Source organism: Papio anubis, chromosome 10, assembly GCF_008728515.1.
Source record: "Papio anubis isolate 15944 chromosome 10, Panubis1.0, whole genome shotgun sequence".
Taxonomy (NCBI): Eukaryota; Metazoa; Chordata; class Mammalia; order Primates; family Cercopithecidae; genus Papio; species Papio anubis.
In genome coordinates this window covers 120238116-120264646 of record NC_044985.1, presented here as the reverse complement: position 1 = coordinate 120264646, position 26531 = coordinate 120238116, and the positions used below count along the sequence as shown (strand labels likewise).

The window sequence follows — 26531 nt, the reverse complement described above, 5'->3', positions numbered from 1 at the left end:
CTCTGGTGTCAGCATCTGCAGCTTGTGAACCCGACCCGCTCTTTTTTTTTTTTTTTTTTCTTTTTGAGACGGAGTCTCGCTCTGTTGCCCACGCTGGAGTCTCAGCTCACTGCGACCTCTGCCTCCTGGATTCAAGCAATTCTCCTGCCTCAGCCTCCTGAGTAGCTGGGATTTCAGGCACGTGCCACCACACCTGGCTAATTTTTGTATTTTTAGTTGAGACGGGGTTTCGCCATGTTGGTCAGGCTGATCTCGAACTCCTGACCTCGTGATCTGCCCACCTCGGCCTCCCAAAGTGCTGGGATTACAGGCATGAGCCACTGCGCCCAGCCCGACCCACTCTTTTTGAAAACTGGAGCTGCGTTTCCATGTCCTGTCTTCCTGCAGGTGTCCTGTCCTGAGGGTCCTGACTCTGACCACTAAAGGCACAGGCACTGGCCCCAGGGCCCCAATTGCTCTTTGCTGGCACGCACCTGCTTTGGGGCATAGCTGTTTCTGGTGTAGCTGCTGTCCTGTGTGATCCTCTCCCTCCAGGAAGTAGAGAGTGTCAATGAGGTAGGCTAAGACCCTGTGAGATGCTCTGCTTCCTGGGGGATGGCAGCAACTATTTGGGGCTAAACTGGAACTGTATATATTTATTTATATATAAATATTTATTAAAAATAAATTATTCATATAACTTTATTTTATTCCATTTACCATCACCATATCGGCGTGAGGAAGGGGTTATTTTCATTTCTCAGAAAGGGGAATGGGCTCTGCAAAGGCTGTCCCCTGCTAAGGTCACCAACTGGTAGGTGGTAGGGCAGAGGTTCCACCTGGCCGCAAACAGTGGCCCTTGCACCAAGCTGTGCTGCCCCGGGCAGGTGGCAGGTGGCCAAAAACCTCGGGACAATTGTCCTGCCTATTTGCCAGTTCTGAGTTTGCATCAGAATCTCCCCAGTCTCTCTCTCCACCTCTCCTGAGAGTCTAGATTTTCCTGGGTCTCACAGCATCTCATCCCTACCCCTTTCCTTGTTCATCCCTTTGGCCAGTTCCTGGTCCCTCTGTGGTTTGTTCAGAGACTCAACCTCTCCTTCCCATTCGTTTACCCACATGATTCTCTGGGGAAGCTTCTCTATGCTAGGTCTTCACATTTGATGGCTCTGGGTCTCCAGCAGCCAGACTTGTTCTTCTGTCTGTGACTATGGCTTTCCTCCCAATGTAGAGTTAGAGCGCCACCCTCTCCCTTCTTGGTCAGTGGGTCATGCCATGCTTGTCAGGGAGGCCATGCTGAGAAGCCTCCTTCATTCATTCACCACCCCACCTGCCTTGCCTCGGAGGCCTGCGGCCTCTGCCGTCTTCACAAGGGGTAGCCCTTGTCCCCCAAAGGTTGGGAGCCTCTGTCTGTGCCCCGAGTCCTCAGCTACCTTCCCAGGTTAAAGGTCATCACAGCGCTAAAGGCAGGTCCCACTGAAGTGGCCAGACTGGTTGGCGGTTGTCAGCTTCACCAATTCCAGCAAATTTCCTTTACGTTCTCGGCATAGATTCCAGAAAGACGTCTCCTTCCCCAAATGACAAGTCTTGGCTTCCCACAGGAGACCTCTTCCAAGTCCCACGTCGAGGATCCAGCTGTTCCACACCTCAGCATACATTTGGAACCTCCCTTCTGAGAAAGGAGCTCTATTTCCATTTATTTTAGTGATGGGAAATTATCCTTATTTTGTCTAGGGTCATGTTTCTCTAGGTCCACCCTCCTAACCACCAGGAGGAGGCAAAAGGGAAACGTTAAATATGTGTGATTTCAAAAACATCCAAAAAGTAATTCGGAAATTTAGCTGTTGAATTAGGGAGAAATACCGAGTACTTGTGTGTTTAATGTTGTCTGTTTTATAATAGGGGCAAGGGATAATTCCTGGAGGGTTCAACAGGCAACAAAATCGTATTTTAGTGAATCATTTGAAGAAAAAAAAATGAGATAAAACATTATAAAAGGGGTCACCTATGATTGTATAATCCCACCATTAACATATTGTTCTTACATGATTATAATAATACAGTAGAATACAATTGTATCACACTTAAAAAATATTGAGTAAAACAAGGCCGGGCGCGGTAGCTCACACCTGTAATCACAGCACTTTGGGAGGCCGAGGCGGGTGGATCACGAGGTCAGGAGATCGAGACCATCCTGGCGAACACGGTGAAACCCCATCTCTACTAAAAATACAAAAAAAATTAACTGGGCATGGTGGCGGGCACCTGTAGTCCCAGCTACTCGGGAGACTGAGGCAGGAGAATGGCATGAACCCAGGAGGCGGAGCTTGCAGTGAGCCGAGATCGCACCACTGCACTCCAGCCTGGGGGACAGAGCAAGACTCCGTCTCAAAAAAAAAAAAATATTTTTACATCTGCAGTTTTTTTTCTTTGTTTGGTGTATTTACAAGCACATATATGAATGTCATCTGTCCAGCTTATTTTACTCAAACTTTTATCCTATGCAATAGCATATAAAGTGAGGCTTATGTTTATATTGCAATAACTGTTTTCACTAACCTACATCTTTTTAAAATTTTTTCTTTTTCTTTACCCTTCTGGAGTATAGAGATCTGGATGAATAAAGATGAGTCTTGGAATTTCTCTCAGGACTTTGATCCAGAACTGATCAAAGAGGAGAAACGGAAAGAATTAGAGTCAGAGATCAGGGTACAGGTACAGCTATGTTTATGGTGTAGTAATAGCAAATCATTTACTTCAACCATTCTGCTTCTTTACAATTTCCTATTAATGACCTACCCCATAATTTAAGGGATTTTTAAACTTCACAAACAAAACACAAGACATGCAAAGTGACTTAAAAGTATTGTTTTGTATTCTCCTAGGTTGATGAGTTGATGAGACAGGAACTAAAAAACTTAAAGCTAGCTGTGGACAGAGAACGGGAGCATCCAGCAAAAGTAGGAAAGAAGAAGAAGGTGAGTGGGGAAGGACCCTGCAGAGGGGTGAGGTGGAGCCGATTCAGTCATGAAAAGCAGCCCCTGCCATTCTGTGGCATGTCCAGGAGGGCTGCCTGTTGCCAGGACACCTCACGGGGAAACATGCCTGCCTTTGGTAAATTTAATTGGTCCACCATTTAACCTTTGGGCCTGCGGATTCATAAATAGGATAAACCCAACCATCTGAGAGTAACATCTCCCAAGCCCTGGTCGGTTGCAGATTCATATTACCCAAGCCCCACTGATAGAAAGAGAACTATCAAAAGAGCCAAAGCATATTCCCCAAATGGTCTCCCATCTGTTCCTGTACATAGAGCTATAAGGGAGGCCAATGGTAATGAGTAGGATTTTGTGAGTGGGGGAATCATAGGGAAAGGAATTGGATGAATTGAAGTGTAAGTTGCCACCAATCCATCTCACAGTGCTTTAGAGTAGCTAGTTAGATCAGAGTATTTTAAGTTCTTTTAGTTTGACCCCTACTTCTACCTTCATTCCAGAGACAGCCCTGTCATTGGGGCCAGATACCCAGAGTAGAGAGCGGAGAGTTCTCCTCCCTGCCAGTGCTGGCGTGAGCACAGGCAGCCTTTGCTTGTATGGCAGCTTTCTCCACGTTCCATGACTGAGCCACTTTTCCTGTGATTCACACATTTTCTCTTAGAGCCTCCCACAAACCCTGGGTGAGCCTTGCTTCTGTGGCAGCTCTCTCCACTTTTGCTAGATCAGGGGCAATGTGGTGATAGCAAGTCATTTACTTGCAACCATTGTGCTTCTTTAGTTTTGCGGGTCCATCCACAAAAATCAGTGTTGGGCCTGTCTTTGGACCCCAGAACCAGAAAAGAATCAAAATGTAGCACTACAAAGACGATCATTACAGTTCACAAGAGCAACTTGTAATCTGGTGAGAGGCTGCACACCCGGGTGGAGCACAGAACCATCAAAATAGAAGATACACTGAAAATGAGCAAGAATGTAAGCCCTTCCTTTCAAAAATTACTTCAGATGTATATAGATAAACTCACCAATCATAAGATATAGAGTCACTGAACGGATTTTAAAAATTCAACTATATGCTATATACATGTAATTTACTTTAGATTTAGGGACACATAGGCTGAAAGTGAAGGGATGGAAAAAAGATATCTCATGCAAATAATAAGCAAAAGAGAGAAGAAATGGCTATACTTATATCAGACAAAATAGACTTCAAATCAAAAACTGTCACAAGAGACCAAACAGATCATTAACTAATGATAAAAGGGTCAATTCAATAGGAAGATATAACAAGTATAAATAAATATACACCTTTAATCAAAGCACCTAAATATGTGAAGCAAATATTAACATATCTGAAGGGAGAAATAGACAGCAATACAATAATAGTAGGAGACCTCACTATCCCATTCTCAGTAATGAATATATCATCCAGACAGAAAATCAATAAGAAAACAGCAGACTTGAATAGTACTAGGAACCAAATAGTCCTAACAGTTATTCTACCCAGCAGCACCAGAGCACACATTCTTCTCTAGTATACACAGAATATTCTCCAGGATGTATTACATGCTAAGTCACAAAACAAATCTTAATAAGTATAAGAATATTAAAAACATTCCAGGTAACTTACAACTGCAATGAAATGAAGCTAGAAAACAATAACAAAAATAATACAGAAAAATTCACAAATACGCAGAAATTAAACCACACACTCTCAAACAACCATTGGGTCAAAGAAAAAAATTTGAAGGGATATTAGAAAGTATATCGAAACAAAAATGAAAGCACAACGACCAAAAATTATAGGATGTAGCAAAGGCAATACTAAGAGGGAAGTTTTTCACCATAAATGCCTACATTAAAAAAGAACAATCTCAAATAACCAACATACCGCAAGGAACTAGAACAAGAGGGGAATATTAAACCCAAAGCTAGCACAAGAAAGGAAATAGCAAAGATTAGAGCAGAAATCCATGAAATAGAGAATCGATAGTAGGAAAAAATGATAAAACTAAGAGTTGGTTTTCTGAAAGGATTTTAAAAATTGACAAACTCTATGCTAGACTAAGAAAAAAGAGATGAGATTTAAGTAAATTCAGAAATAGAACAGAGGAAATTACAACCAATGTCAAAGAAACAAAAAAGATCATAAGAGACTATTATGAATAATTAGATGCTAATAAGTTGGACAACCTAGAAGAAATGGATACATTCTTAGAAATATACAACCTACAAGACCAAATCTAGAAATAGAAAGCCTCAACAAATCAATAACAAAGAGATTAAATCAGTACTCCAAAACCTTCCTGGGATCCTGGAAAACAAAAGGACATTAGGGAACAATTAGTGGAAACCTAATAAACTTTGAGTTTTTGTTGATAATATTGTGCCAATGTTGGTTTCTTAGTTGTGACAAATGTCCCATAGTGTGTAAAATGTTAATATGGAAAATTATGTGAGAGAGATACAGGACCTTTCTGTACTACTTTTGTAATTTTTCTGTAAATCTAAAACTGCTATACAATTAAAAGGTTTTGTTTGCAGATGACATTATTTTCTTGTGGAAAATCCCAAGGAATCTACCAACTCCAAATCAACTTATATCAGCAAGGGTGCAGGATATAAGATAAGCATGCAGAAATCAATTGTATTTCTATCTATCGTCAATGAATACATAGACACAAAAGTTAAAATGGAATGTGCTTTTAAATCACTCAAAAAATGAAATACATATGTGTAAATCTAACAAAACAGATATACAACTTGTATGTTAAAACTGCACAATGCCAGTGAAAGAAATCAAAGCAGATCTGAATAGACAGACATACCATATTCATGAATTGGAAGACTCAACATAGTAAAAATGTCCATTAGGATATTTTTATAGGATAGGATTAATGCAATTCTATCAAAATACCAGAAATATAATTTGTAGGCATAGACAAGTTTATTCTAAAATTGCAAAAGCAATTCAAAGGAGGAAAGATAACTTTTGAATAAGTAGTGCCAGAGTAACTGGACATCTATAAGCAAAAAGAAATGAACCTCAACCTAAGTCACAGCACTTTCATCCTTTGTGGGACACCAAGCCAGAGCCCAGAAAGCCACAATGCTCTTCCCTCTTTGGAATTTGGCCCCGTGTAAATTCCACAGTGGGGATCTCACGTCTATCCACACAAGGACACACCTACATAAGCAACTTGGGATGGGATCTTCCAGGACAGTCCCTGCGTCCATGAAAACACTGCGGTTCCATGTTCACGCCGCCACAGTTAACTTTCCATCTCCCACCACCCCCAGAAAACAACGTGCTTAGCTAATTTCTAGGACTTATTTGCTTGCCTGTTTTGACTAAATTGGTTATTTCCTTTTTTTCCAAAGAAGAAAGGAAAGAAAGGCAAAAAGAAAGAGAAAAAGACAAAGAAGGATAAAGATCTGACAGCGGACAGGTGAGGAATGGACTCCTTGTGTTGTGAGGCATGTGAGAAGAGGGTGCCCCAGAGAAGAGCACAGGAAACCCCAAGGGCACCCCCTCTGTGGTGCCACGCCCTCTTCATCCTCCACAGTCCTGTCCCTACAAATCCCAGACTGGAAAGATGCCTGGGTGGCCCAGAAGGCAAACCTGGACCCCCATGACTTCTGACTTCATAACTTTTTTTTTTTTTAAGTTTTAAAATTCATGGAAGGGGTGTTGTTTAAATTTTGTGTTTAAGAAATAACAGCCTGGTGAAGCTTTTGAGGAAATATGGAGACTCTGAGTACCCACAGGGCAGGAATCTGTCCAAGCGCCTCTGCTGGGGCCCTTGCTCCTGCCGCGGAAGGAATGAGAGCAGTGAGGCCCAGTCTCAGGAAGGGCTGTGTCCTTTCTCGGAGCTTCATGGGCCCAGCTTCAGTGCAGGACGAATGAATTCAGTGTTCATTTTTAACTTGAAGTGGCCTGAAAGTGCTTTAACATTGAAAATAAATAGTACCTAGGTTTTCAAATATTATCAAGGAATTTAATTAAAATCCCTAATAAATAATGTGGGAAATAATTTTGAATGTATATTTTTCTTCCCATGGGTCTTATTAATGGGTCAACACCTGTCGCTCCCCTGTTGGGGGTTCCCTCCCCTCCCTTGGTCATGTCACTCTTCTGTTTGGGCGTTCCCTCCCCTCTCCCTTGGTCCTGTCACTCCCCTGTTTGGGGGTTCCCTCCCCTCTCCCTTGGTCCTGTCACTCTTCTGTTTGGGGGTTCCCTCCCCTTGGTCCTGTCGCTACCCTGTTTGGGGGTTCCTGCTTCTCCCTGTGTCCCAGCATTACTCTCCCAAACTGTTCGAGAGAAGCTCTGTGAGAGAGAAAGCCCTGCCTAGAGCTCTCTGAGGGGGAAGAGGAGGCCAGAGCACCCAGAGGGGCACCGGGCGTCTGTAGCCTCCAGGGAGGCCAGAACACTGCCGTGGCCCTGGCAAGCAGCCCCTGGAAACACAGTCACGGGGAGTGTGGGTTTCTGCTCTCTAGAGAAATGGCTCTCACAGGACATCCATAGAGGGAGAGGGTTGCAGGTTTCTCCACTCAAGTCTCCACTGTTTGAGAAGCAGTTCCAGGTCAAGAAGCTGTGGCTGGAGGCTGCCTAAGAGGCAACTGGTCAAGTGTTTTGAGTGTCAGGTGCCCCTGTTCCTGGGGAGACACACATCTGTCCATGTGCAAACACTGGCACCTCCTGGGACAGATTTGGGGGGCAGAGGGGCCTCAGAGTCCCATCCCTTGAGGAAGGTGCAGCCCATGCTCACACACAATGCCACGGTGTCTTCTACTAGCTTTTTTTTTTTTTTTTTCTGAGATGGAGTCTCACTCTGTCGCCTAGGCTGGAGTGCAGTTGTGCCATCTCAGCTCACTGCAACCTCCGCCTCTGGTGTTCAAGTGATTCTCCTGCCTCAGCCTCCTGAGTAGCTGGGATTACAGTTGCCCACCACCAGGCCCAGCTAATTTTTTTGTATTTTTAGTAGAGACGGGGTTTCACCATGTTGGCCAGGCTGGTCTCAAACTCCTGACTTCAAATGATCGGCCCCCCCAGCCTCCCAAAGTGCTAGGATTACAGGTGTGAGCCACCATGCCTGGCCTCGGACTTTCTTAATATCGTTTGTTCTGATTATGTTAGAGAATCTTCTTCAAATTTATGTTAATATTTTATGCCTGTGTTAAGTGTTTATGTTAAATAAGTATTCAAGTTAAAACACTGCAGTTGATACCTTCTTGATATATATGGGTCAAATATTGCTATCCCAAATTCCGCTAAATTAAATCTTTGTTAACTTTCAGCAGAGGGCATACTACTTTAAACATGTTTGATGGAATACAACTCCAGTCATCCAAAGACTGGGGTCATTGGATTAGCATTTCCCCTAATAGTATTTGGCTTGAATCTAGCTGATATTCTCGGGTATCTTTTAATCACACTAACTTGGGTCACAGGACAGTCAGAAGAACTGTCTAAATAAAGTTGTATTTACAGTTCTCAACTTAGAGAAAGACCAGAGTGGGATGGAAGAATAAAGAAGAGGAAAAGACAAAACATCTCAAAGGATTATACTGAATAATATTGGAATTTAGCCTATCTAATTTATGCAAGCCAAACCCAGCGCGTATCACTGGGAGTTTCATCCGTTACGTGGGATAGATACTATGTCCATTTTTTTCTCAATTAGTATAAATTACCAATGTGCTGGCTATATGCCCAAGGTCCTTTTAGAGAAGTGGTTTTGACATCTGTAAACACTCCATAAAGTATAACACCCTCCTAAAAAATCATCACCCTCATAGCTTTAGACGTTTGATCTTCCATATAAGAATTATCTTCAGTCTCATCCTTTGTTCTTTGTAGATGTTTCTTTCAAACAATTGTGCAATTGGGTTAAAAGGAAACATAAATTTCACAAAGGATTAATGACGTACTACAGCTTGCAGATGCTAGCCGAATATATAATTATAGGTCCATTGCGTTACTATTATTGGGTAATTTCTAATTCATATTTGTGCCATCATGAAGACTGATGGAAGGGCAGACTGCAGGAGTTATAGCTGGTCCCAGATGCCCAAAGATATCATTCTTATTAATGGGAAACATCAGATACACACATGGATGAGTGAAAGTATTGTTTTTAAAAAGCCTAATTTATCCCCAAATTGTAGAAACACTTCAAAACTCCTTTTATTTGCATATGAACAAATGTACTTGGAAATAGATCTGGTTTAAGTTCTCCACATATGTGATCATTAACAGAAATACTGCTGATTTCTGTGTGTGTGACTCTGGAACAGACACTCTGCTTTCTCCCCAGGACCATCGAGTCTCTGTATAAGGAACTGGTGGAAGAAGGATTACTGATCCAGGCTCTGAAAGTCAACCTCTCTGATTACATTGGTGAGTACACAAAGAATAATGCATGTGTGTGTCACGTGTCACCTCTTGTGTTTTGAAATCCCAGCAGCCAGAAATATGTTTTATTTACATTTTTGTTCAAGCCAAAACCTGGCCCATGGTGGCTCCTGGTAAATGTTGGATTGAATTGATTCAAATAACCTAAGAGGATGCTGTGAACTAACAGATTCTCTTAATAAAATGGTTGCAGCTCTCTCCCCTAAGGTAATAGAAGCAGGTTTTTAACCTACTAGCAAGGTTCCTCGATGCATTCTTTCTGGCATAATCTGATTTAAGGAGATGGGGAATTGTTTATGATTTCACATGTAAAAAATGCACCTGGGGCAGCACCTAAGGCTTCCACAACACACTCTTTACTGCAGGAATTATTTCCAAAAGATACCTTCCAATAGAGACACAAATATTGGGGAGGAATGAGGTGGGGACATTTGTTATCACAGCCTCACCTAATGGTTTTCTCTGAATTTTTAAAAAACATGATGATGACCTGAAAACACACTTAAATCTTAAAATTCCTCATAACTGTACCACCCTAATGCAGTTATTAGTTTTACTTTTATGAAGAAATTACCCCAATGGATGACAACATTCTCCTACATAACCACAGAAGGAAAATCACTCAGAAAATCAAACAATAATGCAATACTGTTACCTAATATACAGTGAACTTTCAGCTTTCCCAATTGTCCTGATAATGTCCTGTATACATACTTGTCTTTCTGCATCCAAAATCCAGCCAAGGATGGTGCGAGTGGTTGTTGTGTCTCTTCCGTCTCCCATAATTCCTTCCTTCTGGAACAGTTTCCCAGCCTTCCTCCATCTTTCACAACACTGGCATTTTTGAAGAGTCTGAGCTGTTCACAGATTGTCCCTCAATTGAATGTGCGTCGTGGTTTCCTCATTATTTGATTCAGGGTAAACATTTGAGAGGAAAACGATGGTGTGTCCCTGTCAGTGTTTCCCACTGGGGGCACCTAATGCCACTTTGTCCCATCGGTGACGATGTTAAGTTTAATCTTGTGGCTTAGGCACTGTTCCCTGAATTTCTCCACTGTAAAGCATCATCTTTCCCTTTATAATTAATGAACAATGAATCCAAGGGGTGATATTTTGAGGCTGTGGAGATTCTGTTCCCAGCATCCTTTCAGGCAAGCGTTTTAGCACCCACTGACAATTTTTATCTGCATCAGTTATTGCCGTAGCAGTTGTAAAGTGGAGATTTTTCTCTTTCTATCATTCCTTCTACATTGAATAGATGTCATTCTTCTGTAAGGAAGTGTGTAGTCTTTTAAAATTGTGTTATCAGTGTAGACACATGGATTCTTTTTTTATTCAATGTATTATCTATATCTATCATTATCCATCCTGATATTTACATTGACCCAATTTTGGTCTGTGAGAGCAAGAAGGCTGGCATTCTCCTTTGATCAAAGGATGGTTATTTTAATCCCTTTTTGAGACAGCCTTGTTTTCTTCTTGAGGACTTGAAGGAGCCCTCACATTTCCTAATAGCATAAGAATTTTGCCAGAATATATATTGAGATATGTTTTGGGTTTCTATTTATTTTACTTTCTGTGTTTCTTCTTCAGGTGCTGGAGAATTTTCTCCTGTGCCTTGATTCTGTTTTGTTAATTCTGTTGATATTTTTAAATGGCTATTTTTAACAGAACCTTCTCTTATTTATGGTTTGGATTTGTGAACAAAAGATCCTAGTGCCTCGTACAATGCCTGGCACATGGTAGATTCCCATTACCTATGTGTGGACTGACTTCTCAACTAATTATTAGTTTCTTATCCCTTCTGAACTTTTTCAATGATCTGTCAATTTTCAGGAAGCATCTTTAAGATGCCTAAGGTCAAAGTGGATGGAGTCAGCCATTTAAGAGTGACTCTGATATGCTTTAGATCTGTGTGCCCACCAAACCTCATGTAGAATTATAATCCCCAGTGTTGGAGACAGGGCCTTGTGGGAGGGGAGTGGATCATGGGGACAGTTTCTCATGAACGGTTTAGTACCATCCTCCTTGATACTTTCTTCGCAGTAGTGAGTTCTCACCAGATCTGGTCATTTAAAAGTGTGTAGCAGTCTGGACACAGTGGCTTACGCCTATAATCCAGCACTTTGGGAGGCCGAGGTGGGCGGATCACCTGAGGTCAGGAGTTTGAGACCAGCCTGACCAACATGGAGAAACCTCATCTCTACTAAAAAAAAAAAAAAAAAAAAGCCGGGAGTAGTGGCACTCTTCTGTAATCCCAGCTACTCGGGAGGCTGAGGAAGGAGAATCGCTTGAACCTGGGAGGTGGAGGTTGTGGTGAGCCGAGATCACGCCATTGCACTCCAGCCTGGGCAACAAGAGCGAAACACCATCTCAAAAAACAATAATAATAATTAAAAAAATAAAACTAAAAGTGTGTAGCACCTCCCCCTTTTCTCTCTCTTGCTGTAGTTCCCACCATGTGAGACATCTTGCTCCCTCTTTGCCTTGTGTCATGATTGTAAGTTTCCTGAGGCCTCCCCAGAAGCTGAGCAGATGCCAGCATCATGCTTCCTGTATACTCTACGGAACCATGAGCGAATTAAACCTCTTTTAATTATAAATTACCCAGTCTTGGGTATTTCTTTATAGCAATTCAAGAACAAATTCATACAGACTCTAAGTGAAAATGACTCAATCTAACCAAAGTAGTCAAATGTCCACCAAAATCTGGCACACTTTGACCTTGTCCATATTTTCATTTTTTCCCAGTTAAGGTCCTTAGCCTGAAAGATGGCAGTGTATCTTCCTAAATCCCCACATCATAAAATAGAGGAACTAGAAAACAAGACCAAAACCCCCCAGGCAACACTTGCACCACAACTAAATGACAAATTTTCCTCATTGAGCCCCAAAGGACAAACTTTAGAGACACCAAAGGACCTGAGAATAGGAGACCCCAAAATAACCAGAGAGCAATGGGCCAGGTAATGTGCAGTGGGCCAGGTAAGAATCAAAGCTGAAACTAGGAGGGGTTTTGCCCACCTCAGTAGCAGATGAGTGCAAAGGACCCGAATAAGAAACTGTGAAGGGGCTGGGACAGTGACTCACCCCAGTGCCTTCCTCCACAGGGCCCATACTACGAAGAAACTCTTGGGAGTGAAATCAAAATTGAACAGGATGGGAAAAGTAAAGTTGAAACGTAGAGAAGACCCAGAAGAAATTAGGGAAGGGGACCAGAGCCAGAACGTCTCAGAAAGCAAACCACCACATTTTTAGCATCTATAAAGATGACAGAGGAGGGAGCTCTGTGAAACTGGAAGAGCTATCCTGCGCCACACTTCCTTCTAAAAGTGTTGGACTATTCGCTCATATAAATTTGAGCAATGGAAAAGTTCAAGGTCAAAGCCCATGCAAAATTATCGTAAGAAAAAAAGAATAAGAAAACATTAACATCCCAAAACAGCATCTCCACAAAGCAGGTCTATACTGAAACCTACTATTGCAAAACAATATACATTCAGAGACTAGGTGCGGTGGTTCATGCCTATGATCCCAGCACTTTGGTAGACTGAGGTGGGCGGATCATTTAAGGTCAGGAGTTCCAGACCAGCCTGGCCAACATGGAGGAACACCGTCTCTACAAAAATTACAAAAATTAGCCAGGTGTGATGGCACACACCTGTAATCCCAGCTACTTGGGAGGTTGAGGCAGGAGAATCGCTTGAAGCCAGGGAGGTTGCAGTGAGCCAAGGTTGTGCCAATGCACTCCAGCCTAGGGGTCAGAGCAGGACTCCATCTCAAAAAAAAAAAAAAAAAAGTTAATATACATTAAAAAATTATAGAAGACGTGTGAGAACAGCATAAAATAGAATAAGTAAAACCCAGAAATGAGATGAGAAATCTCAATAAATATAAATAAAGGGAAAAATGTTATAGAAAAAAAACAAATTATAATGAATACAAGAGCAAATAAAAATAATAAATAATGCTTTAGAAATAAAAGGCAAAAAGACAAATTTTTAAAGCAAAATTAGAAATGAAGGATATTAAAAGAATTCAAAAGAGCATATCAAATATTGATGACAGACAAAGAAAATCCAACATACACCGATAATACGAGTCCCTAAAGAAGAAAATCAAAGCAAAGGAATCGAAAAAATACAAAGAATTTCGGCTGGCCACAGTGGCTCCCACCTGTAATCTCAGCACTCTGGGAGGCTGAGGCAGGAGGATCTCTTGAGACCAGGTGTTTTAGATCAGCCTATGCTAGCAACATAGCAAGACCCTTTTTCTACAAAAAAATAACAAATAAAAGCTAGCTGGGCATGGTGGCACGCACCTGTAGTCCCAGCTACTTAGCAGGCTGAGGCAGGAGGAGCGCTTGAGCCTAGGAATTCGAGGTTGCAGTGAGTCAAGATCACACCACTGCACTCCAGCCTGGGTGAAAGAGCAGGACCTTGTCTCAAATTGCAATTTTATAAATATATACAATTTTAATTCATGAAAATTTCTTTTAGGCCTTTTCCTGTTTAGAAAAAGAAAGCGCAGCTCGCTGGTAATGCTCATTTAACTTCATGTGAACATGCTGTTTAAGGCTGAAGCAAATCTGACTGATTTTCAACGTGAAAATAAAATGTAGAAACTGTTCTTGGAGTTATTTCTAAACAGAACTAATATCAGAATCATCTGAATCATCAGAATTGTCTATTTCGGAGAAAATCAGATTCATCAAATGAATCTTCAGCCAACAACCATTGGAAAACAATGCCAAGATCATGCCTAGGAATGCTACGTTTCTTAGCATTTGATATTTTCAGCCATCAAGAATTACTATATTTTCTAAATGGAAACACCACTACTGAAAACAGAACGCTATAAATAGAATGATGTCTTTTGTTTCTGAAGTCAGTATACTAGAGCTATGCGAAAATAATAATAAAAACGAGATGCTTCGTGGCAAAGTTTTCTTGGGGTAAGTGCTGCAGCCAAAAGCATCTCTGGTGAGTCTTCTCAGGGCAAACAGGAAAAGGGTTTAAATGTTTAAAAAACATTAAAACCACATAATGAAAGACCACACTGTCTATCTGAGAATATTGACTCAGATTGATCAAGAAGACAGTCTATTGAAAGTGCCTTTGGGCATCTATGTAAAAGAGATCACAGGACTTGGAAAGGAAAGAACATTAGATTATCGTCAGACTTTTCCACAGCCATGCTTTACACCAGAAGTAAATGGAATAGCATATATAAGATGCTCCAGGAAAGGAAGCAGGATTCTAGGATTTTGTACCCAGTCAGGTTTATTTTCAAGTACATAGGACACAAACTGATAAACATACAAGAACTCAGCGATTTTCCCCCTGAGCCCTTCCTGAAGAATCTGCTAAGAATGACCTACTGACAATCAAAAATGGCACGAGAGACCTTGGCACGAGGATTGGTAGTGAGCATCCTCCATGTACCCATAAAACCAATAGAAGGTGAGGGCTTCAGGAGAGAGTACGGTGCCTAACAGCGGTGTGCGCTGCCAACATGGCATTGCAGACTTTCTGCCTTAGGGGGACTGGGCTCTTGCACAGCTGGGAGCTTCTTCCTGATCTCATAAACTTGGGGAGCTTGGGAATGGCCCCCTGCCTCTGGAAAGCACATTGCTCTCAACACCCAGCTAAGTCATGCCTCGTCATCTTGTCTAAGAAGAGAATTAACAAGATGAGGACCCAGGCACCCTCACTCACCCTTGGGTTCCCTGGTTTCGAATTTATTATCTTGTTTCCTTTTTAACACCTTGACAGCAGAGGCATGGCCCAGAGGGTTCCTCTGTTGCCCATTCCGTTGCTCCAGAGGTCTGTGCTACAAAGCCTCAGTGCTCAGAGCCCTTTATTTCTTCCTGCTTCTAGAGAAGGAGAGAGGGTAGATGTGGGCTGTTCCTCCCTAGCCCTTCATCCAGGCAGGGCAGGAGCAGGGATCCCCAGACACAGAACGTGGTTTCCCCAATGGATGTCTCCACCAGGCCAGGAATGCACTACACAGATCCACCATGCTCAGCCACTGGACACAGAGTTGCTTTTTATAGTCTTGAGATTTGTAATCCCACTCTTTCCTCAACACCACTGAACTCCCAACAGTCATTAGAATCACAGCAGATGAGAGCTACAGGAGACTGAAGGGGAGGAACGGACCCAGAGGATGCGAAGCCTGCATTGCAGAGCTCGGGAGGACCCCTTCCTCCAGGTCCAGCTCTCAGCTCCCACAGCCCACCCCCACCACCCAACCCACTGCTTGCTGCACCCTTGCATGGCCACCCTGCTCCAAAACTGGCCCTGTGCCCAGCAGCAAGCACCTGCCACAATCGAGAAATAGCAATTTCCTTATTTTCTTTAAATCACCTTAATTTAGCTTCACAACCCCTATACTAACAAGGTGATTTAAACTGTCCTTCTTACCAGTCCCCACCCCTGCCCCTAGATATCGTCAAGGCCCCAGTTCCCAGGTAGCACCAGGCTGCAGAGATATTCTGGGGGCTGGTGCCCATGAAGACCCCCTAGACCTCCAGGGCCTAGGGGCTGGATGCCCGCTGCTCAGGGGCCACTGACCAGTCTCTCCTCCCAGGCTCAAGGAATCTCTCCTTCCTCTCGTCCTTCTGAGGCTGCCTCCCTCCAGGATGCCAGGCCTTTCCTTACTCTTTCTGTGCCTCAGTTTCCACTACTATGGGATGAGGTCATTACAGCGAATGCCTCACTAAATCGCTGTAAACATTAAGCGAGTTGCTGGATGGAGCACCCCAGGCTGCACCTGCACGACATTCAGCTGCTCCCAGCTGGCGTGTGGTCGGCAATCTTTGGTGATTCTTGGTGTAAAACCATCACCTCCCTCTCTGCTTTTTTCTTCACATGGTGCTCTGCCTCTGTGCATGTCTGTCTCTGTGTCCGAATTCCTCCTTTTTTATAAGGACACCAGTCCTGTTGGATTTAGGGTCCACTCTAATGACCTCATCTTAATGAAATCTATCTGCAACAACCCTATTTCCAAATAAGGTCGTGTTCTGAGATGCTGGGGATTAGGACTTCCACATAGAATTGCAAGGGGATTCGATTCCACCTGTCATGCAGCCCCTGTTTGGTTTTCTGCCCCTTGTTCTGGGTTTCCTGGCATTGTCATGCCCTCTATCCCAAACGCCTTTTCATCTGCCACTTTCTTCTTCCCTCCCCTGTGGAAGATCTGATGTCTGTGCAGGGAATCCTGAACTCTCCAAGCTCCGAATGCATGGATGGGAAGGGGCATGGCTTGTACGCGGGGCTACTGCAGACACAGGAACGTGCTTTCAGTGCGAGTCTCAGAACTTGGCAGGCAGCCCAGGCTACTTGTGTCCTTGCCTCTGTTAGAACCAACACCCACTAATTCAACTGAATGTAATTTGTTTAAACAAAATCTGTTAGGTTCTAGAAAATATGGTGCGTCTGGAGATTAATACGGGTTTAGATAAGCAGGAAAATTGGGGTCACTTTCCTGTCACCTTTAATGTCGTGTTTACTGGCAATGAGCGCTGGATTTAACGGTTGTTACAGGATCTCTTTCTGTTCTAGTGGAGGCTAAATTAACCACTCTTCTATTTATTACCTGCTCATTAAAAAGTGTGGTATCTGAAGCCGTAATAGATGCTTTCATTATCGCTCATTCTCCCAACCAATACCCATTGTCCTTGCCAAGGACTTTTTTTATGTGGAGGCTCTGAAAGGCTGCCCCCCACCTCACAACAAAACAGCAGTCACTGTCTGAATTTTAACTCTGATTTCCTTAGCATTTGAAAATGCTTAAAAGCTTGGGATATTTTCAGTGTTTCCTACACACATCAATGTGCATATTGTACTTGCCGTACACGTGTAGCATCCGAAGCTCTGCAGGACCAGGACTTGCTATAGAAAGAAAGCATCAGGGAAAAAAATCCAGACACGATGATTCATTCATTGAATATTTTTACTCCAGATTCAGATACAAATCAAGAGAGAATCATATGAACCTATAAAGGTCCATCCTCATGACAAATGGAGACAGCCAAACTAATTTTCTTGGTGACCTTATCTAAATTAGTTAGAAAATAACACTTCAGATTTATGACTAGTTACAATTAAGCCCTTTGATATCTTCTAATTGAACCCGTAAAGATTTATTTCTAGATTATTCCTTTGGTAATCTCTTAAAAATATAAAAATGTAAATGAATATTACCCTCAAAAGGAGATGTTTCTATTTATCCTAAATTAGACTCATACCCTTCCTTTCAAATGACTGCATTTTACACTCAGATTTACACTGCTCCAATACAAATTCTACATTTTTTGTAGAATTTGATCTTAAATAACTTATTTTTAAAGTTTGCACAAATGTTATACATAATCTCTTGGAATGTAAATAAAGCAAAGCCCCCTCTATTTCAGCCTTTTTTGTGTGTCCTTCTTTTTAGCACTTTGCCCCATTTCACGTAACTCAATATTCAAATGTTGTTTTAGGAAGTATTAGGAGGTTAATATAATAGTCAACATAATTCCCAGTTTACTCTAGCTAGTAGAGCAGGGCTTTCTTGCCTGGATAGTTTTTCTTCAAACCTTTGTCTGAGAAAAGAGGTGTTCTTCATAATGACTCTCCTAATAGGATTCTGTTTGTTCTGAAATGTTAAATTTGTATTCTCTGATCGTTTTTGCAGACCAAAATTATGCAGCTCAGACCAGCGCTGTTTTCCATTTCTTTTTCCTCTGTTTCTTTTCTCTCCAGGTGAGTACAGCTACCTGGGGACTACTCTTCGCCAGGTATCCATAGAACCCATGCCCTCCCTCCTGGATGTCAGACAGCTCATCACGTTGTACGGAATCTGGCCATTAGGTAAAGACTCGGCGTGCGCGGATGTGCCTTTTCCAAAGCAGCTTGCACCACTTGCTAGTTTGGACGGTGTGTTCCTGTCTGTCAGCAAAAGTGCCCTGCAGCTTAACTTTTCCTTCTGAGAATTCTGAGTGGGCACAGTTTCATTTTGACAGTGTGCCCACGAGCACACAGAGTACTACCAGGGGGAGCACTTCTGCACCCTCTCTGTGTGCCTGCTTAGCAGTGCTGGGCTGAAGGACATACGGGCAGTGAGCTGGGGAGATAACAGGCAAAGCAAGTACCTGCAATTACGATTAATCGAATTAGAGAACGGGCTAGGGCTACCACTTGCCTTTTACCCACAGGCTCCTACTACTAGGTCCTAAACAGAGGCAGCCTTTCAGGAGTCAGTGCAAGTGTATTTCATGGATCTAAAGGATCACCTTTAAGGCCCTGCCAGTTTTCACCGAAGTCTACTCTCACTGCTAAATGAGGTTCAATTGTGACTTTTTTCAGACAGACACACTAGAGCTCTGTGGTGTGCAAGTGATGCAGGAAAGATGGGCTCTCCGTAACACAGATATCTGCGGCTCACGTTCGCTTTTTTCTTTTTTTTTTTTTTTAATGGCTTTGATATGTGTATGACCTGAATCACCTGGGGCAGGGACGGCAACTGCAGCCAGGAGTTTCAGTTCTGACAACAACTCTCAAATAGAAGTCACATTCTGTGTGTTTAATTTGCTTTACAATGAGATGGGGGTAGTTCAAACCCTTAGTGTTCCACTTTGACTTCAGAACTTAAGCCTATTGGCAAGAAATAGTTAATTCCTCTTCTAAATTAATGTCAGAAGTAGTAAATGGAATTTACTACTATAAATGGAATTTGCGATTAATATATATGTGTGTGTGTGTGTGTGTGTTTATATATATATATATATATTTTTTTTTTTTAATGGTGGCCACTGCCCAGACTAAAAACCCGGCCACTCAGCAGAGGACCTTGAGAACGTCTCGTGGCCGCTTACATACCTGGCCAGGAGACACCGGCTGCAGCCCAGGGCTGGGTCTTAGACTCTGAAACCACCTTGGTAGGGAAGAGGAAGCCCAGGAAGTATCTGGTCAGCATCCACCTACCCTCCTAGAGGTCTCGCTGCCACACAGAGATCATGGAGAATGAAGGGAGGAGGCGTGCTCCCAGAGCAGAAACCATGTCCGCTGTTTCATCGCCTGCCAGACGCCTCCAGGTGGATGTGGTCCAGCTTTTACTGATTCATCAGCAGTTCCAAGATGCAGAGGCACTTCCTTGGAGTCACAGGGCTAGGAAGGGGCTAAACTGGGTTGAGGACACAGAACACTGGCCTCCTTGTTATCTCTTAATCCTCGGAAAGTTGAACAGGGCTCAAGTGCGAAAACTGGAACCATACTGTGTCTCTTGGTAGCTCTACAAGAGGGGCAGGAAGAGCTGTGGACACTGGCACATGTGTGTCCTGCCAGCTCCTGGGCCCTCTGCCCACCTTTGCTCTCCCTGAGGTCAGCCAGGCCCCAGTTGAAGAGGCCTCCCTGGGACCACCCTTTTCACGTCTCTGGGTGACCTTGGTGACCACCTCCTTTCTCTGGAAGGCCACTGCCTGTGTCACTGCCACACACACTCCCAGGCCCACTCACCCGCCCCTGCTCCTCTGCCTCCTGCCACCCCCTCCCAACCCAAGACTCTGTCCTCAGCACTGTTCTCTCCTCCCTCCCCCGCTCCCAGAAACCTCTCCTGGCCCCCTGGCTTCAGCCAGCAACCCTGGCACCTGCCGTCCCACACCACCTTTCAGGGCCCCTGACCGCTGGCTCCTCACCCCTCCCTGTGCCAGCCTGGCTTCCCGGCCCCACGTGAAGCCTGCCCACACACCTCCTCACTGCATGCTACCGTTCTGCCCGTTCCTCAGAGGCCAGCCCAGGTGCCCCCTCCTCCTGGAAGTCCAGCCGGAGTTCCCCGCGGGGAGCAGTTTCTTCTCTGAGCTCCCTGTGGCTCTCCTGGACCTTCACACCGCTTGCCTCCCGTTCTCATTATGGCAACTCAGGTTCAGCTCCGCCCCTGGCCTGAACTGTCCACAGCAAATCCTGAGTCTTTTCTACATTTGTGTCACTCCCCGCCACAGCCCCCACTCCCACGGGCCCCGCCCTAGCTCCCAACCAGGGCCAGCACAGAGCAGCCTTTGATACCCAGGTGTCCAGTGCAGGGCACATGAATGGCATCTCTCTCCTGTTGTGGAAAACAGCCTCTGCTTTATCCCGTTAGATTGCTGCAGCCCCTACTAACCACAAAAAAAGCACACTCATTGAATTACATTTTGAAGAGAATTTGCTCAAAACCATTTTCTGAGTTGATGTGGAGAATGGTAGGTAACCATAAGAATGACATGTCTAATCATCACTTAAAGTTTCTGTATCTTTTCAATATACAAAAAAAAAGAAAAGCATAATCATTTTATTGGCATTTACAGATTATCAAAAAGAGCCCATTAAGTGACAGAACGCAAACTAACATGATAATAAATGATTTGATCGCAGCACTTTCCAGAATTTAATCCCATTCACTTTTCAGTTGCTTTGTGCCCAGTACCTGCTCTGCTTGTGTTCTCTGCAGTGGAGAAGACCCACACCCGAGGCCCCTTCTGGGCACTAAGGAAATTGACAGTGGTGGAGAACACAGGGCATGAACCTCCGAATGACTCTAATCATCCAAGTCACTTTATTACCAAGTGTCAGGTTAACTCTGCCGCTCCTGACAGCTAGAAACCAGGGCAGGAGAAAGAAGTTCAGGCTACTGCTGCCTGGATCTCCGTCTTCCCTTTATCTCACAAGAATCACTAAATGGTAGGCAAGAGGGTTGCAAGGAAATAAACACTTAGTCAACCTTATCATCTGTGTCTCCACATTCCTCTTCCCAAGCTTGCAAAGAATTTAATGCTGCTGCTGACAAGCAGAGAAAGCACTCAAAAAAAAAAAAGAAAAAAAAAAAAAAAACAGCCAAAGGTAAGCTATTGCAGGAATGCTCTTTAAAAATTATGATGTTAGGGGAAATACTGATGTGGAGAGGGGGAGAAGAAGGGTATTAAGGACCCACAGAGACCCTATGGCTCCACCACGAGCCCTGACATACAAATTAAAAGTGTCACGGAGCCGGCTGGGATGGAGGCGTGTCTCTGGTTTGAAATGCTTTCGACACCTTTATCACTGTTGCAGAAAGTGGGGTCACATGATGCAGTTTTGACCTTGAGTTATCCTAGTTGAAGAACCACTGATTTTCTTGGCAGAACATTAGCACCTTTGCCTCTGCCTTTTTTAGGTTCTGCAGCAGTGCATGAGAAAGCTCCCTTGGTGAAATCGCTGCTGTTAGCCGGGCCGTCTGGGGTAGGGAAGAAAATGCTGGTCCATGCCATCTGCACCGAAACGGGAGCCAACCTCTTCAACTTGTCATCCTCTAACATTGCTGGGAAATACCCTGGCAAAAATGGCCTCCAAATGATGCTGCATGCAGTCTTCAAGGTATTGATTATATTTCTTGGTTTCCAACTCTCCTCCCTTTCAAATTACATTTCTAAACCCTGCAGACAATTTCTGTTGGCAGACAAGCATGACTCTCTTACATTTCCTCATTGTCTACCCCCGCAAATTACTTCATTATTGCATATGGCCAAACACACACAATTAGAAACAACTTCTTTCTTTCCGTAAGCACCCTACTGTGCCGTCCTGATCACTCTCCCTCTGCCACAGGAACCCTTCCGGAAATGCTTTCATGTCTCATTGAAAATGCTTTCATGTCTCATTGAAAATTAAACCCACAATTGCTTTGTTTGGCCCACCTCACTTTAATAATTGGCATCAGGTAGAGATATTTGCATTATTTGGATTCTTCCTTACATGACATGAGTTACCAAGGTATGGCACCTTCTGTGCTTCTGTGCACTCCTCACACAGGTGTGATGGAGAAGCCTGCAGGCACCTAAGCCAACCAGAGTAATGTAGAGACGCAGTGATATCACAGGATCTGAGCAGCTCTGTGATCTTAGCTAAGCTGCTAGCTTCCCTGGGTCTCCATTTTATCATCACAAAATGAATGTGTTTAAAAGAACTTTGATACAGAATATTTTTCATTTAATACAAAGGCTTTACAAAATTTAATTTCTACTTGCTTGAGAACCTCCAGGTTAGCCTTATGCTATTCGTTTCAGTTAACTGCCATGCCAGCGTTTACTGTATCAAAACCTACTTGGTGGCCAACACTGTCCCATATTGGAGGCCAGGTGTTGGCTCTGTGTCTGCTTTCTGAGGGGCTGTAAAGCGTGAGAGATGCTCCGCAACGAGGCGGTTTACAGGAATGATAAATGGACAGGAACATCTCCTCCTTAGTGTCATGCTAATACACTAAGAATACAAAAAAGCTAGCCGGGCGCGGTAGCGGGCGCCTGTAGTCCCAGCTACTTTGGGAGGCTGAGGCGGGAGAATGGCGTGAACCCGGGGGGCGGAGCTTGCAGTGAGCCGAGATCGCGCCACTGCACTCCAGCCTGGGAGACACAGTGAGACTCCGTCCCCAATCAAAAAAAAAAAAAAAAAAAAAAAAAAGAAACAAGGGAGCGACAGTAGTAGGATTTCTTCCCTTAGCCACATGGTCCCTCCCACTGCAGCGACTCAGGACATGCCACTCTCCTTTTTTCTCGTGCTTGTAAGGAAGGAGTTCAGAGAGGAATCTGTGGAGTATACAATGTGTAACCACCATTTTCATGCACATATGATCATTGTACAACTTTTTTTTTGAAATTTATATTCAAGTCATTTACCTATAGTTGATGCTTGAACAACACAGGGTTTGGGGCACTAATCCCCTGTGCAGTTGAAAATCCACATAGAGCTTTTGACTCCCTAAAAATCTAATTACCAATAGCCTACTGTTGACTGGAAGCCTTCCCGATAACAGAAACAGTTGAATACCACATACTTTGTATGGTGTATGTATTATACACTGTATTCTTATAATCAACTGCAGCAAAGAAAATGTTATTAAGAATACCATAGAGAAGAAAAAATCTATTTACTCTTCATTAAGTGGAAGTGGATCATCATAAAGGTCTTCATCTATGTCTTGTTCACATTGAGGAGGCTGAGGAGAAGGAGGACGAAGAGGAGGAGTTGGCCTTGCTGTCTTAAGGGTGGCAGAGGTAGAAGAAAATCTACGTATACATGCACAGTTCAAACGAGTGTTGTTTAAGGATCAACTATACCTTTCATTTAGTTATTGGTTTCTTTGGTTCATTTCATTGTTTAGGTTAATTTCATATTTTTTAGTATTTCAAAATTTCTGAGAATTTGGAGGAGCTCTCCAACTATATGCATTTCTATATTTCTCCCTGTAGTACTGTCAGTGGCTTCACATATGTTGAAGCACTGTTATGAGATACATCCATGTTTAGGACTGTTATGTCTTCCTTCCTGGTATTATTTTATCATTATGAAATGACCGTTTTTGTCCTGGAAATACTCCATGTCTTGAAATCTACCTGGTCTGATACTAATGGAGCCACATCAGCTTTCTTATGCTGAGGGTATATGGTATATTTTTATGCTGTTTTATTTCCAATATGTCTATGTCTTTATAGTTAAAGTGCATTTCTTATGGATAGCACACAGTTGGGTTTGCTTTCTTATTCAATCCGACAACATATGTCATTTCACTGGAGCATTTGCTCTGTTTATTTTAAATGCAATTACTTAAATGATTGAGTTAGGTCTACCATTTTCCTATTTGTTCTCCATGTGTTCCATTCCTCTTTCGTTCAACTTCTCTTTTCCTGCCTTCTTTTTGGTCTTTTTTAATTTTGTTTTTCAGTGGTGGCCTACGGATTACTGTAGTCATTCTTAACTTATCACAGTCTATGTAGAATTAATATGGTATTTTACATAAAATATGAGAATCTTGTGACAACATAATCCACTTGTTATCTCTGTCCTTCATTTTCTTATTATACATTTTACATCTATAAATGTTATATATACCACAATAGAATGCTATTTTGCATTTCAGTCATTTGTATTTTTAAAAAATTAAGAGAGAAGAAATACAGTATTTTATACATCTCCATGTATTTGCCATTTTTAGTACTCTGTTTGTTTCTGTCAAGTTAAGTTTTCAACTGGTATCATTTCCCTTTCAGCTAAAGAACTTCCTTTAGCATTTATTTTAGTGTAGGTCTGCTGGCAACAAATTTTCGTGGCCTCTATTTTATTTATCTTAAAATATTTTTACATTGCCTCCATTTTTGAAGGATATTTTTGCTGGATATAGAATTCTGGGTTGACCTTTTTTTCAGCACTTTTAAGACATTATTCCATTGTCTTCTGGCCTTCTTTGTTTCTTATGAAAAGTTAGCAAATTTTTGAATTATTTATCTCCTGTGTGTAATGTGTAGATAAATAATTCTATCTCCTGTGCAATCTCCTGTGTCATTATTCTCTGAATGGTTATAAGATTTTCTCTTTGTTTTGATTTTCATCAGTTTGACTATGATGTGTCTAGGCATTCGTGTTTGGTTTTTGTTGTTGTTGTTGTTGTTGTTGTTGTTGTATTTATACTGCTTGTAGCTCACTGTGTTCATTGAATCTGTAAACATATGTTTTAAATCAAATTTAGAAACTTTGGGCGATTATTTTCTCCAGTTTGTATTTACTGCATTCTCTGTCTCCTGTCTTTCTGAGGCTCTAATTATATACACATTTGACTGCTTGATATTGCTCCACAAGTCACTACGGTTCTGTTCTTTCTAGTTCCCACACTGGATATTAATCTGTATTCAAATTTACTTACCCTTTCTTCTACCATCTCTAATCTGCTATTCAGCCCATCTTGTGGCTTATTTTTTATTTCTGATCTTCTTATCTTTTGCTTTTCATTTCTAGCACTTACATTTGCTTATTACTCGTTTTCATTTCTCTGCATAGTTTTCATCCGCCCGTTTCATACAACCATCTTTTTCCTTCAAGTCTTTGAACTTAATTGCCTTAGAGCCCTTATGTGCTCATTTCAAAATCGGGGTCATAATGGGGCTTATTTCTGTTTGACTGCTTTTCCCTTGACCATGTGTCACATTTCTCTGGTTTTTCATCTGATTGATAATTCTTACTGTATATTAGACATTGTGGATGGTGCGTTGTGGAGCCTCTGAAGCAAGCGGGGCTCTGTTCTAGCGGGCAGTTAAATTACTGGCTGATCAGCTTGAACTTGCAGAGGCTTCGTTTTCCATTTTGTTAATATGGGTCTGTTTTGACTTTGTCTGTGGTCCAAAACAAATCTCTTCGTCCTGGAATATGGTCTTTACTCCAAGGTTTCAATGGAAAGCCTGTTTACCAAGCTCCTCTGACTTGGCAGTAGCTGAGGAATGTGCTCCGTTCTTTTAGTTTTTCATCTATTGCTTTTCACTGAGCTTCTTAGACTCTTCCCCCACGCAAGCACACATCTAAAATTAGCCAATGATTTGAAGGTGAGCTGGAATTTGAAGCCAGGCAACCTGACTTGTGGCCTCCATGTGCTTAACTACCAGTAAGCACTAAGTTCTTCAGAGGAAAGGTAAAATGAACCCATCCTCTTGCCCAAAAGAACACCTAAATTTGTTCATTCTAAACATCAAATTTTGTTGACATTTGACATTGTCAAGTAACAGACAGAAGCACATAAATATAAAAATATTAGTGTTTTGTGAGCATCCACATATCCCAGACTGTTCCATACATCACTATGTATTAAGTCATTCAGTCCTTACAACAACTCTATGAGGTAGGCATTATCATTATACCCATTTTTCTGATAAGAAAACTGAGGCACAAGTCATTTTAGTAATTTTCTTGGTTGCAGTGCAATGATAGGATCTCACACAGCCTGGCTCCAGAGCCTCCAAGTTTCAAAACTGCATTATACGGCCAAGTGGGGCTGAGTTAAGTATCCGTTTTCCGACCCACCAAACAGTTTAGTAGTTCCTGGTGTGAATCTAGGACAGAGCAAGGATGTGATCTTTCTGTTCTCACTCTAGGAAAGTCTTTGTTCCTGCTGCTGAGAGATTTTGTCTTGATGCCAGATAAGTGATCTTTGCATCTGTTAGAATGATCACAGACTGACATTGTGTGGACCGCAAAATGCTGGGTGTCAAATTATTAAAATGTGGAGCACCACATTCACCCACCTGGGCCACTTCATGTCAGAGTGCCTGACACACACCTCATTAAGCTTCACCTTTCTTGTGTATATAACTGATTAATGAAAGACCCAGA

The 26531-nt window shown here is 42.6% G+C and overlaps 1 protein-coding gene across 4 annotated transcripts in view; it reads left to right on the top strand.

The window, feature by feature from the left end:
- IQCA1 (IQ motif containing with AAA domain 1) overlaps positions 1-26531 on the top strand; it is a 164053-nt gene that overhangs the window by 103036 nt on the left and 34486 nt on the right. For 3 of the 4 annotated variants that reach the window (XM_021924179.2, XM_003908124.4, XM_009183397.4), the window contains 6 exons: positions 2585-2691; positions 2862-2954; positions 6351-6418; positions 9287-9369; positions 18135-18242; positions 21559-21758. In XM_021924179.2, the coding sequence (XP_021779871.1) occupies positions 2585-2691; positions 2862-2954; positions 6351-6418; positions 9287-9369; positions 18135-18242; positions 21559-21758 (659 nt within the window). The remainder of the gene's footprint in view (positions 1-2584; positions 2692-2861; positions 2955-6350; positions 6419-9286; positions 9370-18134; positions 18243-21558; positions 21759-26531) is intronic. The other variant, XM_009183394.3, reaches the window with a different exon arrangement.